The sequence below is a fragment of the Oncorhynchus masou genome, chromosome 31, assembly GCF_036934945.1.
Source record: "Oncorhynchus masou masou isolate Uvic2021 chromosome 31, UVic_Omas_1.1, whole genome shotgun sequence".
Lineage (NCBI taxonomy): Eukaryota > Metazoa > Chordata > Actinopteri > Salmoniformes > Salmonidae > Oncorhynchus > Oncorhynchus masou.
This window is the reverse complement of record NC_088242.1, coordinates 68,432,541-68,453,149: the sequence shown is the minus strand read 5'-3', so window position 1 is coordinate 68,453,149 and position 20,609 is coordinate 68,432,541. Positions and strand designations below refer to the sequence as shown.

Below are 20,609 nucleotides of genomic sequence, written 5' to 3'. Positions count from 1 at the left end.
GTAGTAGTAGTAGTAGAGTAGTAGTAGTGATAATAATAGTAGAGTAGTAGTAGCAATAATAGTAATAGTAGAATAGTCGTAGTAGTAGTAGTAGTGTAGTAGTAGTAGTGCAGTAGATGTGAGGTTGTAGTAGTAGTAGTAATAGTAAGTGTAGTAGTATAGTAGTGGTAGTAGTAGAGTAGCAGTAGTGATAATAATAGTAGAGTAGTAGTAGTAGTAGTAATAGTAATAGTAGAAGCAGTAGTAGTAATAGTGGTAAAGTAGTCTTAGTAGTAATAATAATAGTAGAGTAGAAGTAGTAGAGTAGTAGTAGTAGTAATAGTAGTGGCAGAGTAGTGGTAGTAGTAGTAGAGTAGTAGTAGTGATAATAATAGTCAATAATAGTAGAGTAGTAGTAATAGTAGTAGCAGAGTAGTGGTGGTAGTAGAGTAGTTGTAGTCATAATACTAGTAGTAGTAGTAGTAGTAGTAATAGTAGAGTAGAAGTAGTTGAGTAGTAGATTAGTAGTAGTAGTAATAATAATAATAGAGTAGTAGTAGTGATAGTTTTTTTTATTAACCTTTATTTAACTAGGCAAGTCCGTTAAGAACAAATGCTTACAATTTTACAATGACGGCCTATCCCGGCCAGACCCTCCCCTAACCCGGACAACGCTGAGCCAATTGTTCACCACCCTATCAGACTCTCGATCACGGCCGGTTGTGATCCAGCCCAGGATTGAACCAGGATCTGTAGTGACACCTCTAACACTGAGATGCAGTGCCTTAAACCGTTGCGCCATTCGGGAGCTACTAGTAGTAGTAGTGTAGTAGTAGTAGTGTAGTAGTAGTTGTAGTAGTAGTAGCAATAGTAGAGTGTAGAGTAGTAGTAGTAGAGGTAGTAGAGTAGTTATAGTAGTAGTATCAAGTTGTAGTAGTTGTAGTAGTTACATTCATTGCTGAAGAGGTGAAACTGCATGCCCAGTAGACCCATGGCTTTACAGAAGGTGTAGGAAGCAGAAGTCTTCTTCTTTGGACACAGCTTCAGGATCTGTGTGAGGAGACAACAGAATGGACATACGCCATACAGTGAGCACACACGCATACGTGCGCACACACTTATACAACAGGTGGGTCTAATCCTGAATGCTGATTGGTTAAAAGCGCATTCCAGCTGGTGTCTATTCCACAAATTACCACCGGCTAAATCTATGACTGTTCGATCTGACTGCGCCATCCAGTGTCTCATCAGCCCAGCCAGACAATTAAATGAACTTGATCTCCACTATAAAAAGCATCTAGACTTCACCTCACATTTCTTTTAGACTAACATTTAGTTTTCAACAGCGAAAATGTATGTATATGTATAAACCTTACTGTCTGTCTCTCCGACATTTGGAACATTGTTTCAATATTCAAATTCAGCTATACTGCTCGCTATACAGCTTCATTCACTCTTCTTCTTCTACTAACTAGTTGCTTGCGATAGTTTTAGAGAAAACTGCTGTGGAAAACTCGGCCAGAAGCTAGCAAGTGTCAAGTGAATCCACAACATCACCAGAAACGTCTTTTCAAGCCAGGTAAGTTAAAATCGTTTGAGATACTAGCTAGTGATGTTATGTAAAAATGTATTAGATAGATAGATGATCTGCTCTATAAGGTTTTAAATAGGTTATGCTAGCTAACGTTAGCTATGTAGACTAACGTTAAGTTGGCTAGCTACTGTTATGGTAGCTAGGTTAAAAAACGTTCACATTGAAACATGCAGTGGACGGGATATTTTGAAAATATGATTATATTAAATTAATGCACAATTAATTCTGAGAATATTTTTGTAGATTACAATTTTAATGGTTTGGCATTAGAATAAGTAGTGTGACAATATTGTAATGAAACAGCAGGGAGCAGGTCTCGAACCCTCGACCTTCGAGCCCGAGGTCCGGCGCGCTATCGACTGTGCCGCAAAAGCATGCTCAAATGGCAGGGTCGATTTCCGCGCTTATAAACCCAGGGTCATTACAATATATTTAGAAATGTTCATGGATAACATTAGTAGTGGAGAGGAAGGAGAGGAGGAAGAAGAGTGAAGGAGACAGAGGAGGAAAGGTAAAGATATGGTTACAGAGCCTGCCAATTTATTATTCCAAACAATGTTTTTGAGATAAATACAAAAATGAGGCAAGCAATGGGAATCTGTTAACCAAAGTATTTTATGTAATAGTATGCTGTTTATTAATACAGATTGGAGAGAAAGGAGAAGGAACAATTAAGGGAGTAAAAACAGTGAAGCAAGGAGAGTGTAGAAGAGTGAGGTGGAAAGGTGAAGAGAAGGAAAGGAAGACGAGTGAAGAAAAGAGGAGGAGAAGAAAATGTTGAGAGTAAAAAGAGAATGACACAAGGAGAGTGAAGAAGAACAGACAGAGGAGATACAATGACTCTTCCCAAGAAACGGAAATGCTCTTTTTCTGAAAAACATGATGAGAGAATTTCCATTTATACGCATTTATAGGTCAAGACGATAGAATGGTTCACTGCACCCTTTGTAATTCCTCTCTTTCAATTGGCAGCTGGAGAAGAACGGCAGTGGTAGAAAATCAGCAGACGAAAAAGCATAAAGCCTCTGATTGCCCGTGTTGGTATGCCCTCTGTCACCACATTCTGCAAGAAGGTAGAGCCTTCCCAAGAAGAATATGGTTCAGCTGTGCAGTAGGGTGTCTTTGCATACCACACCATGTGACACAATCATAGTTACAGATCTATGGATTGCACAGCACAACTGACACAGAAGCTTTGTGTCACACCCTGACCATAGTTTACTTTGTATGTTTCTATGTTTTGGTTGGTCAGGGTGTGATCTGAGTGGGCATTCTATGTTGGATGTCTTGTTTGTCTATTTCTATGTCTGGCCTGATATGGTTCTCAATCAGAGGCAGGTGTTAGTCATTGTCTCTGATTGGGAACCATATTTAGGTAGCCTGGGTTTCACTGTGTGTTTGTGGGTGATTGTTCCTGTCTCTGTGTTTTGCACCAGATAGGACTGGTTTAGGTTTTCGCACGTTTGTTGTTTTGTTAGTTTATTCGTGTACAGTTTCTTTATTAAAGTACAATGAATAACAACCACGCTGCATTTTGGTCCGCCTCTCCTTCTACAGACGAAAGCCGTGACAGAATCACCCACCAAAACAGGACCAAGCCGCGTGGTAACAGGCAACAGCAGCAGCAGGAGCAGCGTGACAAGACTTTCTGGAATTGGGAGGAAAAACTCGACGGGAGAGGACCCTGGGCTAAACCAGGGGAGTGTAGCCGCCCCAAGGTGCAGCAAGAGAAGGAATGGACATGGGAGGACGAACTGGACGGTGAAGGACCCTGGTCTCAGCCTGGAGAATATCGCCGCCCCAAAGAAGAACTGGAGGCGATGAAAGTGGAGAGGCGCAGGTATGAGGCAGCACGGCGAAGCAGATGGAAGCCCGAGCGTCAGCCCAAAAAATTTCTTGGGGGGGGCTCACAGGGAGTATGGCGACACTAGGTAGGAGACCTACGCCAACTTCCTGTGGTTACCGGGGGGCTAGAGAGACCGGGCAGGCACCGTGTTATGCAGTGGTGCGCACGGTGTCCCCAGTGCGGGTGCATAGCCCGGTGCGGTATATTCCAGCTCCGCGTATCGGCCGGGCTAGATTGAGCGTCGAGCCAAATGCCATGAAGCCGGCTCTACGCATCTGGTCCCCAGTGCGTCTCCTTGGGCCGGCTTACATGGCACCAGCCTTGCGCACGGTGTCCCCCGGGTTCGCCAGCATAGCCCAGTGCGGGCTATTCAACCAGGTAAGGTTGGGCAGGCTCGGTGCTCAAGAGCTCCAGTGCGCCTGCACGGTCCGGTCTACCCAGTACCACCTCCACACACCAGCCCTCCGGTGGCAGCTCCCCGCACCAGGCTTCCTGTGCGTGTCCTCGGCCCAGTACCACCAGTGCCAGCACCACGCATCAGGCCTACAGTGCGTCTCGCCTCTCCAGCGCTGCCGGAGCCTTCCTCCTCTCCTGCGCTGCCGGAGTCTCCCGCCTGTTCAGCGCTGCCCAAGCCTTCCTCCTCTACAGCGCTGTCAGAGACTCCCGCCTGTTCAGCGCAGCCAGAGCCTTCCTCCTCTCCTGCGCTGCTGGACTCTCCCGCCTGTTTAGCGCTGCCAGAGCCTTCCGCCTCTACAGCGTTGCCGGAGTCTCCTGCCTGTTCAGCGCAGCCAGAGCTGCCAGCCTGCATGGAGCAGCCAGAGCTGCCAGCCTGCATGGAGCAGCCAGAGCTGCCAGCCTGCATGGAGCGGCCAGAGCTGTCAGTCTGCATGGAGCAGCCAGAGCTGTCAGCCTGCATGGAGCAGCCAGAGCTGCCAGCCTGCATGGAGCAGCCAGAGCTGCCAGTCTGCATGGAGCAGCCAGAGCTGCCAGTCTGCATGGAGCAGCCAGAGCTGCCAGTCTTCATGAAGCAGCCAGAGCTGCCAGTCTGCATGGAGGAGCTGCTAGTCTGCAAGGACCTGCCAGTCTGCAAGGAGCTGCCAGTCTGCAAGGAGCTGCCAGTCTGCAAGGAGCCACCAGAGCTGTCAGTCTGCATGGAGCAGCCAGAGCCGCCAGTCAGCATGGAGCAGCCAGAGCCGTCAGTCTGCCAGGATCCGCCAGTCTGCCAGACTGTCCAGACCCGCCAGTCTGCCAGACTGTCCAGATCCGCCAGTCTGCCAGAGCTGCCAGATCTGCCAGTCTGCCAGACTCTTCCAGATCCGCCAGTCAGCCAGACTCTTCCAGATCCGCCAGTCTGCCAGACTCTTCCAGATCCGCCAGTCTGCCAGATCTGCCAGTCAGCCAGACTCTTCCAGATCTGCCAGTCAGCCAGACTCTTCCAGATCTGCCAGTCAGCCAGACTCTTCCAGATCTGCCAGTCAGCCAGACTCTTCCAGATCTGCCAGTCAGCCAGACTCTTCCAGATCTGCCAGTCAGCCAGACTCTTCCAGATCTGCCAGTCAGCCAGACTCTTCCAGATTTGCCAGTCAGCCAGACTCTTCCAGATCTGCCAGTCAGCCAGACTCTTCCAGATCTGCCAGTCAGCCAGACTCTTCCAGATCTGCCAGTCAGCCAGACTCTTCCAGATCTGCCAGTCAGCCAGACTCTTCCAGATCCGCCAGTCAGCCAGGATCTGCCAGAGCCTTCCTCCTCTCCTGTGCTGCCGGAGTCTCCCAGTCTGCCTGTCCGGCGCTGCTCCGGAGTCTCCCGCCTGTCCGCTGCTGCGCCAGTCTGCCAGAGCTCTGTCCCGAGCTGCCCCTCTGTCCCGTGTTATTGAGTAGGGTTGCCGTGGCTAGGAGGTCACAGATCCGGACAAGGTGGGGGAAGACTACGGTGAAGTGGGGGCCACGTCCAGCACCAGAGCCGCCAGTCAGCCAGATGCCCACCCAGACCCACCCCGATAGGTTCAGGTTTTGCGGCCAGAGTCCGCACCTTGGGGGACTCTCCAGACCCTGGCCATAGTTTACTTTATATGTTTCTATGTTTTGGTTGGTCAGGGTGTAATCTGAGTGGGCATTCTATGTTGATGTCTTGTTTGTCTATTTCTATGTCTTCCAGATATGGTTCTCAATCAGAGGCAGGTGTTAGTCATTGTCTCTGATTGGGAACCATATTTAGGTAGCCTGGGTTTCACTGTGTGTTTGTGGGTGATTGTTCCTGTCTCTGTGTTTTGTACCAGATAGGACTGTTTTAGGTTTTCGCACGTTTGTTGTTTTGTTAGTTTATTCGTGTACAGTTTCTTTATTAAAGTACAATGAATAACAACCACGCTGCATTTTGGTCCGCCTCTCCTTCTACAGACGAAAGCCGTGACAATTTGTGAGCCAAAGTTTACATGTGCTAAGACAAAATGTGACGCCATAGTGAGTAACGTGTTTGCAACATGGGCAACTACTTTGCTAACACAGGACCTAGACCAGGTTGAATTTGTGTCCCTGTCCATTGATACGTCAAATAATGGACAAAGCTGCTGCCAATAGTAGTCAGATATGTAAGATATATGATGGCAGCACATCTGTGGAAACAAAACTGCTTGATTTTGTTGAATTGAATGGAGAAACAGCAGAGGAAATTGCAGCCGAGGTCCTGGTGGTCATCCAAAAATGTAACCTGGAAAACATTCTCTCCCGACAACAAATACCAACTTTGGGAGGGTCAATGTCCATACCAAAGTTAAAAATGCTCTGCAGCGGGAGGTGATTGGCTTCGGTTGTCCTCACTTATAACACGGCCAGAACAGCTTTGGATACGATGTTGAGTACCTGCTCACAAATATATTTGGATATGTTCATATTTTCACCGTCAGAGTAGAAAGACTGAAGGGCTTTTGTGAGTTTGTTAGCCAGGAGTACCATAACATTGTAGGACACAGCAATGTTCACTGGATGTCCATGCTCCCTGCTCTAGAAAGAGTGCTGAAAATGTATGTGCCAATTGAAATCCTTTTTTATTTCTGAAGACAAATGCCCTGTTGTCCTGTGAACAATGTTCGAAGGTCCACTGACTGAACTTTGGCTGGCCTTTGTCCATGGAAACTTGACCGTATTCAGTGACACGATCAAGATGCTTGGAGGCCAGGACCACTCTGCTGTGGCGTCAGCTGCAATTCTGAGAAACGTTGAGGCAAAATTCTCTGCAAGAGATGATGACAACTTCATTCCAGTTTTGTTCAGAGGACTTCTGAGAGAAGTAGAGGAAAATGGAGCCATGTCTAAAGAGAGCTTTCTCAAAACATCACAATCATTCTTCACTATGGCTGTGAACTACTTGCAAGCATGGGAAAGCACACAGGTAATCTAAAAAATGTACATGGCCTCCTTTTAAAAAGGCAACCTCTGCGTGGAGAGATCCAGAAGGCAGCAGGCACACTGCAGGAAAAATGCCCCAATGTGACCATCAATGAGGATGCATTGTGTGATGAGGTTACTGGCCTGCAAGAGTTCCTAAAGGGGGATCGCTTGAAGAATGGAAAACATCTGAGACACCGCTTAGTCAGAGATGGAGCACGGTGGTTACCCACTTCAAAGAGAATGACATCCCACACATTAACCTGGCTAGATTAGCGTCTGTTGTCATGTGCTTACCTGGAAGTAATGCACCAGTCGAGAGAGTGTTCTCCCAAATTAATGATCTATGGACAGCAGCAAGAAATAGGTTCACTGTTACTACCATCAAGGCCATGCTTATTGTGAAGATAAACTTCAACCTCCCCTGCCAGGAGTTCATGGAGAAGCTGGCCAAAGACAGAGCAATCCTGATGAAGATACATTCTTCTGAGAAATATACATATTAGGTTGGTATAAGTATATTATGTAGTTACCAATCTCATCAGCATCTTATTTCTTTATTATGTTAAGTATTTCACATATACTATTGTCTGTTTTTTCAATTTTGCTCATGTTCTCTTCTGCTCTTATTATAGCAGGACCACTGAATGGCTGTTCAGATCAGACAGTTCTGTCTTGTCTGTAGTGTTTCTGTAATATAGTTGTTTTCTCTATCACAGGTGCCTGTTAGACTAAATACATGAAACCGGAATTGTCCCCCTTTTTTATTTCATAGATAATATAACATTGGCTATTTTAATTATATATTGACCACCGAACTGGAAATGTCCCCGGTTTTCATTTCAGAAATCTGGTCACCTTACCTAAAAGAGAGTACATTTCTATTCCAGGCGAAATCGTGCCTCATTAGCTCATTATTATGGAATTATCCAAATAAATATCACTAGAAAACAGCTTAAACAAATGCAGCTACTGTTGTTATTCTGTTTGCACTGTTTGACGTGACTGTAAGTTAGCCATAGTTGGCTAGCTAGCAAGCAAGCCATAAGAACGTTGCCAGCCAGTATGGCAATGGAACATTTTGAACCATGGTCACCAACCAGTTGACTTGTCGATCTCCAAAGCATTTCTAGTCGATCGCCAAACATTTCTGTAATAAACTGTAATGGTTGTCGTCTGGAGATAGAGGGGACCAAAGCGCAGCGTGGTTAGTGTTCATCTTTTTAATAAACAACTGAACACTTCAAAAATACAAAACAACAAAGTGACAACCGAAACAGTTATATCTGGTGCAGACACACAAAGACTGAAAACAACCACCCACAAACCCCAACAGAAAACAGGCTACCCAAATATGGTTCCCAATCAGAGACAATGACTAACACCTGCCTCTGATTGAGAACCATCAGGCCAAACAAGAAACCCAACCTCGAAACACAAATCATAGAATACCCACCCAACTCACGTCCTGACCAACTAAAACAAAGAAATAACAAAATAACTAGGGTCAGAATGTGACATAAACCCATAAATAAAGCCTTTGTGTTCCTAATTTGTTTTATTAGTCACAGGCTGTTGGTAGTAGGTGCAGCCCTGGGCGCCGGGTAGGAAAACTGATACCATTTCATGTGTCTGAAGGTATAAACTCTGCCTTCCCGGTGGGCCTGGAGAGGAAATCAAGTACACTATGTGTACCGCTGGCCAATCAGATTGCTCAGATGACCAAATCTGCAGTAACGTAGGAGGCGTAAAAGAAAGCTACGGCAAAATTGATACTGTGAGATTTCAAAACGTTTAAAACCATGACTAGAGAGAGACTGTCAAAGAATACAGCAAAGAGCTGCTGTTTTTATGAGTGAGTTCATATTTAAGTTCTCACTCAGCACTGTCAACACTTTGTATTCAACACTTTTATAACCCATAAAATGCGCATTCTTCCTATTTCCACTCAGCGCTACAACAAGCATTGTAGCAGTAATGAATGAGTAGGAAAGTGTATCTATAGGCTTGCGTTGTTGTTATTATTAGCGGCTTGGATAATTTTTAATATCAAGGAATATTTAAATTTCTCTGTTCATAGGAGTAACAACAAGAATTTGTGCATGAGGCAGAAATAATGCGGTGCGACTCGAGTTTCACCATCAGCTGGAAGACAGTGTCCCTTTTTGGTCAGTGGAGGAAATGGAGAGCAGAGGGATGTTGAGAGACAGAGCCTCAGTCTGCTGCTCTCTCCCTGAGACTGACCATCAGATGCAGCAACCATCAGCCCAGTAAAATAAAAAGCTAATTATTTAAATGTATTTTCACTCAGCTGTGCCTCACAAGTAATAGAACAATGGATCTATTACCGGTGTGATCATACAGCCTACCTCAAGATTTGAAATATGTATATTTTTTAAATGTCCTGAACAACAATGCATTGGCAGGTAAATTCAAGCAAAGCCAGTATGTGGTGATAATGTATTGGGCCTATAGCTTACTGCACCAACCTCATTGCTACAGTACTGTTTTTAATTGGTTAATGTTGCATAGGCTTACATTTTTTAAGTCATGTTAATAAAAAAATCAGAGCGGTAGATCTCAGCATGCATTTTGACTCAGAAAGTGATCTTGACTCAGAAACGGTTGATGACCACTGATTTAGAACGAAAGACTGGGTCATGTCCATAGATACAGAACAAAAAGACTGAACAACTGGGTCGCGTCCATAGAAACAGAACAAAAATACTGAACGACTGGGTCGCGTCCATAGAAACAGAACAAAAAGACTGAACAACTAGGTCGCATCTCTGGCAACCGAACCAATAGAACAAACGACCAGCCGGCTTGGGTAGCAATTCTAGATTTGTTTTGGGACTATATCTTGTGAAAGGAAGAAAAGTATGAATAAATTCATCAGAATAATGTTTTTAATGAAAATCATTATTTGATTATGTTGGTACCATTGCATAAAAATGATAATGCCTGAGAAGCCGGTGTTTGGAGGATATATTGGCACGGTTTTCCAGGCCTAACAACACCATTGCCAATATATCCTCCAAACACCAGCTTCTCGGGCATTATCACTTAAATAAACACTAGTCATGCTTTCACGTGTGGGTGTCTGGGTGTGTGTGTGTGCATGTGTCCATGAGTGCGTGTGTGTGTGCTTGTGTGTGTTCTCACCAGTATGAGGTCGTTGAAAAGGAACACCTCTCTTTGGGTGTTCGCCAGTTTCTGTTTCAGAGGTTTGTTGAAGTCTGCCACCTCAAACAAACGACAGCAGCAGACCAGCCTACGGTGGGGCACAGACAGGATCTACAGAAAAACACACACACACACACACACATATACAGTTGAAGTCGGAAGTTTATATACACTTAGGTTGGAGTCATTAAAACTATTTTTTCAACCACTCCACAAATGTCTTGTTAACAAACTATTTTTGTCAAGACGGTTAGGACACCTACTTTGTGCATGACACAAGTATTTTTTCAAACAATTGTTTACAGACATATAATGTCATTTATAATTCACTGTATCACAATTCCAATGGTCAGAAGTTTACATACACTAAGTTGACTGTGCCTTTAATCAGCTTGGAAAATTCCAGAAAATAATGTCATGGCTTTAGAAGCTTCTGATAGGCTAATTGACATAATTTGAGTCAATTGGAGGTGTACCTGTGGATGTATTTCAAGGCCTACCTTCAAACTCAGTGCCTCTTTGCTTGACATCATGGGGAAATCAAAAGAAATCAACCAAGACCTCAGAGAAACATTTTTAGACCTCCACAAGTCTGGTTCTTCCTTGGGAGCAATTTCCAAACACCTGAAGGTACCACGTTCACCTGTACAAACAATAGTACGCAAGTATAAACACCATGGGACCACACAGCCGTCATACCACTCAGGAAGGAGATGTGTTCAGTCTCCTAGAGATGACCGTACTTTGGTGCAAAACGTGCAAATCAATCCCAGAACAACAGCAAAGAAACTTGTGAAGATGCTGGAGGAAACAGGTACAAAAGTATATATATCCACAGTAAAACGAGTCCTTTATCGAGATAACCTGAAAGACCGCTCAGCAAGGAAGAAGCAAGTGCTCCAAAACCGCCCCAAAAAAAGACAGACTACGGTTTGCAGCTGCACATGGGGACAAATATCGTACTTTTTGAAGAAATGTCCTCTGGTCTACAAAAATAGAAAATGTTTGGCCATAATGACCATTGTTATGTTTGGAGGAAAAAGGGGGAGGCTTGCAAGCCAAAGAACACAATCCCAACCGTAAAGCACGGGGGTGGCAGCATCATGTTGTGGGGGTGTTATGCTGCAGGAGGGACAGGTGCACTTCACAAAATAGATGGCATCATGAGGCGGGAAAATAATCTGGATATATTGAAGGAACATCTCAAGACATCAGTCAGGAAGTTAAAGCTTGGTTGCAAATGAGTCTTCCAAATGGACAATGATCCCAAGTATACTTCCAAAGTTGTGGCAAAATGGCTTAAGGACAACAAAGTCAAGGTATTGGAGTGGCCATCACAAAGCCCTGACCTCAATCCTATAGAACATTTGTGGGCAGAACTGAAAAAGAGCAAGGAGGCAAACACACCTGACTCCGTTACACCAGCTCTGTCAGGAGGAATGGGTCAAAATTCACACAAATTATTGTGGGAAGCTTGTGGAAGGCTACCTGAAACGTTTCACCCAAGTTAAACAATTTGAAGGCAATGCTACCAAATACTAATTTAATGGATGTAAACTTCTGACCCACTGGGAATGTGATGGAAGAAATAAAAGTTTAAATAAACCATTCTCTCTACTATTATCCTGACATTTCACATTCTTAAAATAAAGTGGTGATCCTAACTGACCTAAAACAGGGATTCTTTACTAGGATTAAATGTTAGGAATTGTGAAAAACTGAGTTTAAATGTATTTGGTTAAGGTGTATGTACATTTCCGACTTCAACTGTAAACCATGGGGTAAACACACACACAGACTCCACTCTCTCTCTCTCTCACACACACACACAGACTCCACTCTCTCTCTCTCACACACACACACACACAGACTCCACTCTCTCTCTCTCTCACACACAGACTCCACTCTCTCTTTCTCTCACACACACACACACAGACTCTCACTCTCTCTCTCTCACACACACACACACACACACACACAGACTCCACTCTCTCTCTCTCTCACACACACACACACACAGACTCCACTCTCTCTCTCTCAACACACACACAGACTCCACTCTCTCTCTCTCTCACACACACACACACAGACTCCACTCTCTCTCTCTCTCACACACACACACACAGACTCCACTCTCTCTCTCTCTCACACACACACACACACAGACTCCACTCTCTCTCTCTCTCACACACACACACACACACACAGACTCCACTCTCTCTCTCTCTCACACACACACACACACAGACTCCACTCTCTCTCTCTCTCTCTCACACACACATACACACAGACTCCACTCTCTCTCTCACACACACACACACACACACTCTCTCTCTCTCAGACTCCACTCTCTCTCTCTCTCACACACACACACACACAGACTCCACTCTCTCTCTCACACACACACACACACAGACTCCACTCTCTCTCTCTCTCACACACACACACACACAGACTCCACTCTCTCTCTCTCTCACACACACACACACACAGACTCCACTCTCTCTCTCTCTCTCTCACACACACATACACCAATCTCTCTTTCTGGCTCTCGCTCAGTCACACAACACACTCACAGTCTTCATGCCCAGTATGGACTGTTCCACGCGGCTGACGTAGGTGACGTGGTCTTCGTTGGAGCGTAGCTCTCTCTGCTGGGTCCTCTCATAGATCCCTGTCACCATCTCCCTGGGGATGTCTGCCCCGTCGTCCACTCCTGAGGGAACAGGGACACACAAGGAACTAGAAAGGGAATTCCGAAAATGAATTGCTCCACCCCTGGTTCAGGCTCGTTGCAGGACAGGGCAGGAGTGGCTGATGTTAGGATCATCAGGGACCTCAGCCATTCAAGCCACGGCCTGTTCTCCCCACTTCCATCACTCAGATGCGGGCAGTACAGGAGCATCATGGCTAAAACGAACAGACTGGCCAATAGCTTCTACCCCCAGACCATCGGACTGCTGAATAGCCACCACTAGTCAGCCCCCCCCACCACCCTTATCTGCTTCCCCACTGGACATCAACCCTGCCCCCAGCCCGATGGACATTTATCATACTGAATAGCCACCACTATTCCTACCATATCATTATTATTAATATTATTGTTTCATTCACACCTGCACTGAGCTTAAGTATTTCACTGTACACAGCAACTTCATCTGCGACCCTGTGCATGTGACAAAATAAAAAGGAAATCTATCACCCTGCTGTGGCTGTATCTCACCACTAGAGAGAGATCTTGTGCTGTGTTTCAGTCAAGAGAGACTCAACAGAAGCCTCATCCCCAGTAGAACATTTTACTGAGTTATTTATTTTATTTAACTAGGCAAGTCAGTTAAGAACAAATTCTTATTTACAATGACAGCCTACACCGGCCAAACCCGGACGACGCTGGGCCAATTGTCCACCGCCCTATGGGACTCCCAGTCACAGCCAGTTGTTATACAGCCTGGAATCAAACCAGGGTCTGTAGTGATGCCTCTAGCACTGAGATGCAGTGCCTTAGACTGCTGCGCCACTCGGGAGAGGACAGGAGTTAATGATGTTCAGCTCCCAGTCCATTCTCTCTCACCCCCCGATTTGGTGTGTTCTCTAGATTCACCATCCCTGATCCCCCACAATTCAATCTGTCTGCTTCAACCAGCTGTCAATCATTAGATATGAAATTGGTCCTGTGTTGTATTAAAATATATGCTGAGTATACAAAACATGACAGACTGACCAGGTGAATCCAAGTGAGAGCTATGATCCCTTATTGATGTCACTTGTTAAATCCACTTCAATCAGTGTAGATTAAGGGGAGGAGACAGGTTAGATAAGGATTTTTTAACCTTGAGACAATTGAGACATGGATTGTGTATGTGTGCCATTCAGAGTGTAAAGGGGCAAGACAAAACATTTAAGTGCCTTTGAACAGGGCATGGTGGTATGTGCCCGGCCCACCGGTTTGTGTCAAGAACTGCAACACTGCTGTTTTTTTCACGCTCCAGTTTCCCGTGTGTTTCCCGTGTGTAACTTGACACAACTGTGGGAGTCAACATGGGCCAGCATCCCTGTGGAACGCTTTTGACACCTTGTAGAGTCCATGCCCCGACAAATAGAGGCTGTTCTGAGGGCGAAAGGGGGTGCAACTCAATATTAGGAAGGTGTTCCTAATGTTTGGTATACTAAGTGTACAAAGCATTGTCTGTGCACCTGTTCTATAAATAACCGCTCTAGTGTCTCTAGTCTCTAACACCAGGCTCAGAAACACTGTCATAAATGTTGCAAGACTTCTGCAGCTTATTATACTGAGTCAAACACACACAGGCACACACTGTCCATAAATTACCACCGTGGACTTCAGATTATTTTTATTCTTTCTTCTATCAGTAGGCTCAAAAGAAAAGCAAAAAAGCCAAAAACAAAGACGCAACCCCACTAACATGCTAGGTACCGTTTAACGAGCTAGGTACCGTTTAATAAGCTAGGTACCGTTTAACAAGCTAGGTACCGTTTAACAAGCTAGGTACCGTTTAACAAGCTAGGTACCGTTTAACAAGCTACAAGCGAGGTATCGTTTAATAAGCTAGGTACTGTTTAATAAGCTAGGTACCGTTTAATAAGCTAGGTACCGTTTAATAAGGTAGGTACCATTTAATAAGCTAGGTACCGTTTATAGATTTGTGTTTCACACACAAACAACACACAGACAGACAAACACAGACACATATACAAAGACAGCCAGTCACCTCGTAGGTTACGTATGAAGTCGTCAAGGCCCATCTTGCGTTGAGGTTTGATGTTAGGGGAATACATATCAGTGTTGAGGAGGACCACAGCAAAGGCCAGGATGAAAATGGTGTCTGGGTTATGGAACTGCTGCACCACCTCGGGATTACACATACAATACCTCTGACTGGAGAGAGAGAGATGTAAAGAGAGTTGTTGTTAGAAATACAGTACCTCTAACAGGGGGTAGAGGGAGATATTGAAAAAGAGACAGAGAATGAGATAGTCAAAGAGAGAGACAGTGAAAGGGACACAAAGACAAAGTGAAATAATAACAATAATAATTTGGTGGATGCATAAATGTGTCCTATTTCTGTGCACTGGACATGAATTGGATGTGTTTTTTGCATATACCAACTCCCCCTGAGAGTGAGAGTTCTTAACAGCAACCCTGACTTAATTAGAGTTAAGTGCCTTGCTCAATGGCACATCAACAGATTTTCCAATTTGTCTCTCGCCCAATACTAAATACGAGGCTCTGCCAAGACAGAAAGCTATTCTGTTGTAATGGCCTGAAAGACAAACTGCTTGTCCATTCGTGTCATTAGTTAGTAACTATTTAATTTTTCTTTCTTAACTTGAGACATTATGTAATACTGTTTATTTGTGGGTTCTTACATCCTGAGAAGAGATACACACATACAAGCTTCCTGAGTTTTCAGTTTCTTGAGAGTCCTGCTGCACATCAAATACTCTTGACACTGGGAAGGAGCAGTGTTTGTGTGAGTTCAGAAACTGATCTCCAGGTCACTGCTAACGTATTCACAAAAGCATACATCACTCAACCCCAGAAAAACAAAGAACTACTTCCAGCAACCATGGGAAGCAACCTACCATCCCCCAAGGTCACTGCCAACAATACAATACTTGAAAACATTCCCAGTTTCACATACCTAGGTAGCCACCTCTCCACCAATATCCTAATGGATAATGTCCTAAGACCGTACTCAATGAGCTGTATGAGGCCATAAGCAAACAGGAAAACGCTCATCCAGCGGCGGCGCTCCTAGTGGCCGGGGGCTTTAATGCAGGAAACTTAAATCTGTTTTACCTCATTTCTACCAGCATGTTAAATGTGCAACCAGAGGGAAAAAAACTCTAGAGCAACTTTACACACAGGCTTGTACAAAGCTCTCCCTCGCACTCCATTTGGCAAATCTGACCATAATTCTATCCTCCTGATTCCTGCTTACAAGCAAAAACTAAAGCAGGAAGCACCAGTGACTCACTCAATAAAGAAGTGGTCAGACGACGCAGATGCTAAGCTGCAGGACTGTTTTGCTAGCACTGACTAGAATATGTTCCGGGATTCTTCCGATGGCATTGAGGAGTACACCACATCAGTCACTGGCTTCATCAATAAGTGCATCGTCGACGTTGTCCCCACAGTGACCGTATGTACATACCCCAACCAGAAGCCATGGTTTACAGGCAACATCCGCACTGAGCTAAAGGGTAGAGCTGCCACTTTCAAGGAGTGGGACTCTAACCTGGAAGCTTATAAGAAATGGCGCTATGCCCTCCAACGAACCATCAAACAAACGGGCAAAGCATCAATACAAGACTTATGATTGAATTGTACTACACCAGCTCCAATGCTCGTCTTATGTGGCAGGGCTTGCAAACTATTACAGACTACAAAGGGAAGCACTGCCGTGAGCTGCCCAGTGACAAGAGCCTACCAGACGAGCTAAATTACTTCTATGCTCGCTTTGAGGCTAGCAACACGGAAGCATGCTGGCCAACTGGCAAGCGTCTTCACTGACATTTTCAACCTGTCCCTGACTGAGTCTGTAATACCAACATGTTTCAAGCAGACCACCATAGTTCCTGTGCCCAAGAACACTAAGTTAACCTGCCTAAATGACTACCGACCCGTAGCATTCATGTCCGTAGCCATGAAGTGCTTTGAAAGGCTGGTCATGGCTCACAACAACACCATTATCCCAGAAACCCTAGACCCACTCCAAATTGCATATCGCCCAAAAAGATCCACAGATGATCCAATCTCTATTGCAGTCCACACTGCCCTTTCCCACCTGGACAAAAGGAACACATACGTGAGAATGCTATTTATTGACTACAGCTCAGCACCATAGAGCCCTCAAAGCTCATCACTCAGCTAAGGACGCTGGGACTAAGCAGCTCCCAATGCAACTGGATCCTGGACTTCCTGACGGGCCGCCCCCAGTTGGGAAGGGTAAGCAACAACACAGCTGCCACGCTGATCCTCAACACGGGGGCCATTAGGGGGTGCGTGCTCAGTCCACTCCTGCACTCCCTGTTCACCAATGACTGCATGGCCAAGCACGACTTCAACACCATCATTAAGTTTGCAGACGACACAACAGTGGTAGGCCTGATCACCAATAACAATGAGACAGCTTATAGGGAGGAGGTCGGAGACCTGGCCGTGTGGGGCCAGGATAAGAACCTCTCCCTTAACGTGATGAAGACAAAGGAGATGATTGTGGACTACAGGAAAAGGAAGACCGAGCACACCCCCATTCTCATCAACGGGGCTGTAGTGGAGCAGGTTGAGAGCTTCAAGTTCCTTGGTGTCCACATCACCAACATACTATCCAAACACACCAAGACAGTCGTGAAGAGGGTATGACAAAACCTATTCTCCCTCAGGGAACTGAAAATATTTGGCATGGGTCCTCAGATCCTCAAAAGGTTCTACAGCTGCACCATCGAGAGCATCCTGACTGGTTGCATCACTGCCTGGTATGGCAACTGCTCGGCCTCTGACCACAAGGCACTACAGAGGGTAGTGCGTACGGCCCAGTATATCACTGAGGACAAGCTTCCTGCCATCCAGGACCTCTATACCAGGCAGTGTCAGAGGAAGCCCCTAAAAATTGTCAAAGACTCCATCCACCCTAGTCATAGACTGTTGACTCTGCTACCGCATGGCAAGCGATACTGGAACGCCAAGTCTAGGTCCAAAAGGCTTCTTAACAGCTTCTAACCCCAAGACATAAGACTCCTGAACAGCTAATCTAATGGCTACCCAGACTATTTGCATGAATTTGACCCCTTTTCTCCCCAATTTTGTGGTATCCAATTGTTAGTAGCTACTATCTTGTCTCATCTCTAGAACTCCCGTACGGGCCCGGGAGAGACGAACGTTGAAAGACATGCGTCCTCCGATACACAACCCAACCAAGCCACACTGCTTCTTAACACAGCGCGCATCCAACCCGGAAGCCAGCCGCACCAATGTGCGCCCGCCACAGGAGTCGCTGGTGCACGGTGAGACAAGGATATCGACTCAAGGCTTCCTAAACAGATCTTCTACTCACAGCTAGAGAAAATACTTGTATTTTGTAATTTATTTGAAAATACCTTTTCAATACTCGAGGTAGTCGAATTTAGAGATTCAACTAAAGGCATCTCATTGGCATCTATTTCCTCTGATATTCAAATACAGGTCTCAGAAAAACAAATAATATTTGAAGGTATTTGAATATATGCAAGTTATTTGACTGCCAAAGAAGTGTTGACATTTTTCAGAATTGCTTTACATCCTGCATTTCATTACTCTTTACATCATTGTCATAGCCTATGATTCTTTAACTGGCCTAGGACATGGACAAATGGCCTAGGACATGGACATATGATAGACACATTTTTATGTCCAAAAATATATAATTAATAATAATAATTAACACTGAGAGTGGTAAATCTGTCACTGAAAGTGTGGAGTCTGTGGACCCATATAGACACTGGAAAAGTGTTCAATTTACACACTGCTTAGTGTAAATACTTATTCAAATATGTTCTGTGTTAATTATATACATTATTATATATTATTATATATGATATATATACACTGCTAAAAAATAAATAAAGGGAACACTTAAACAACACAATGTAACTCCAAGTCAATCACACTTCTGTGAAATCATACTGTCCACTTAGGAAGCAACACTGATTGACAATAAATTTCACATGCTGTTGTGCAAATGGAATAGACAACAGGTGGAAATTATAGGCAATTAGCAAGACACCCCCAATAAAGGAGTGGTTCTGCAGGTGGTGACCACAGACCACTTCTCAGTTCCTATGCTTCCTGGCTGATGTTTTGATCACTTTTGAATGCTGGCGGTGCTTTCACTCTAGTGGTAGCATGAGACGGAGTCTACAACCCACACAAGTGGCTCGGGTAGTGCAGCTCATCCAGAATGGCACATCAATGCGAGCTATGGCAAGAAGGTTTGCTGTGTCTGTCAGCGTAGTGTCCAGAGCATGGAGGCGCTACCAGGAGACAGGCCAGTACATCAGGAGCCGTGGAGGAGGCCGTAGGAGGGCAACAACCCAGCAGCAGGACCGCTACCTCCGCCTTTGTGCAAGGAGGAGCAGGCGGAGCACTGCCAGAGCCCTGCAAAATGACCTCCAGCAGGCCACAAACGCCACGTTGCACCACAGACTGTCCAGGCGTTGGTGGATGCTTTAGTCCAGGTCTGGGAGGAGATCCCTCGGGAGACCATCCGCCACCTCATCAGGAGCATGCCCAGGCATTGTAGGGAGGTCATACAGGCACGTGGAGGCCACACACACTTCTGAGCCTCATTTTGACTTGTTTTAAGGACATTACATCAAAGTTGGATCACCCTGTAATGTGGTTTTCCATTTTAATTTTAAGTGTGACTCCAAATCCAGACCTCCATGGGTTGATAAATTTGATTTCCATTGATAATGTTTGTGTGATTTTGTTGTCAGCACATTCAACTGTGTAAAGAAAAAAATATTTAATAAGAATATTTAATTCATTCAGATCTAGGATGTGTTATTTTTGTGTTCCCTTTATTTTTTTGAGCAGTGTATAATTTTACCACCAATAATTTACATTGCAGTATAGTATCACCTCTTATTTATACTTACAGTTCCCTTTTTCTACATTTTGTTACGTTACAGCCTTATTCTAAAATGGATTAAATACTCATCCTCATAAATCTACACACAATACCCCATCATGACAAAGCGAAAACAGCATTGAAGGTCCCCAAGAACACAGTGGCCTCCATCATTCTTAAATGGAAGAAGTTTGGAACCACCAACACTGGCCGCCCATCCAAACTGAGCAATCGGGGAGAAGGGCCTTGGTCAGGGAGGTGACCAAGAACCTGATGGTCACTCTGATAGAGCTCTCAAGTTGTCTGGAATCAAGTCAATAAACGTGTGATTAACAACACCAACAAAAATGAAGCAGCTCTCTGGGACACTTGACATTAAGACCTAGATTCAATCAGATCAAGCATAAAAACGTGACTGCCGACACCTTTTTTGGCGGTGATGGAGTTGTAACTGCATCAGACCTGTCAAAATCGGTGAGCAGCTGCCTGTGTAATCATTGTCACGAAGCCACACCAGTCCTACTCACATTCGTATTTCAGAATGAGAAAGTGTAGGCTACTCTATATAGAAATAATGACACTCAAATTTAAAATCAAAATAGTGAGGATTTCTATCAGCCTAATTGAGGTGTAGATTACGTATCATATTTTTTACCTTTATTTTACTAGGCAAGTCAGTTAAGAACAAATTCTTATTTTCAATGACGTCCTAGGAACAGTGGGTTACCTGCCTGTTCAGGGGCAGAATGACAGATTGTGTACGTTGTCAGCTTGGGGATTTGAACTTGCAACCTTTCAGTTACTAGTCCAATGTTCTAACCACTAGGCTACACTGCCACCCCATATCCTGGTGTTCCAACTAGTAAACATGCAAGTCCTGTTATAATTCCAGGAGCCACTTGTGGATTTGACAGCTCTAATGCAGTTCCACTGTCACGGATCCCTCCAGAACATTTATTACGCACACCTGTACCCTGTTCCCAATTATT

At 44.9% G+C, this 20,609-nt stretch overlaps 1 protein-coding gene across 1 annotated transcript in view; it reads right to left on the bottom strand.

Moving 5' to 3' along the window:
• Positions 1–20,609, bottom strand: part of LOC135524323 (IQ motif and SEC7 domain-containing protein 3-like) — a 51,646-nt gene that overhangs the window by 4,111 nt on the left and 26,926 nt on the right. Inside the window, 4 exon segments of the mRNA XM_064951779.1 lie at positions 930–1,029; positions 9,968–10,099; positions 12,565–12,704; positions 14,719–14,885. Of these exon segments, the coding sequence (XP_064807851.1) occupies positions 930–1,029; positions 9,968–10,099; positions 12,565–12,704; positions 14,719–14,885 (539 nt within the window).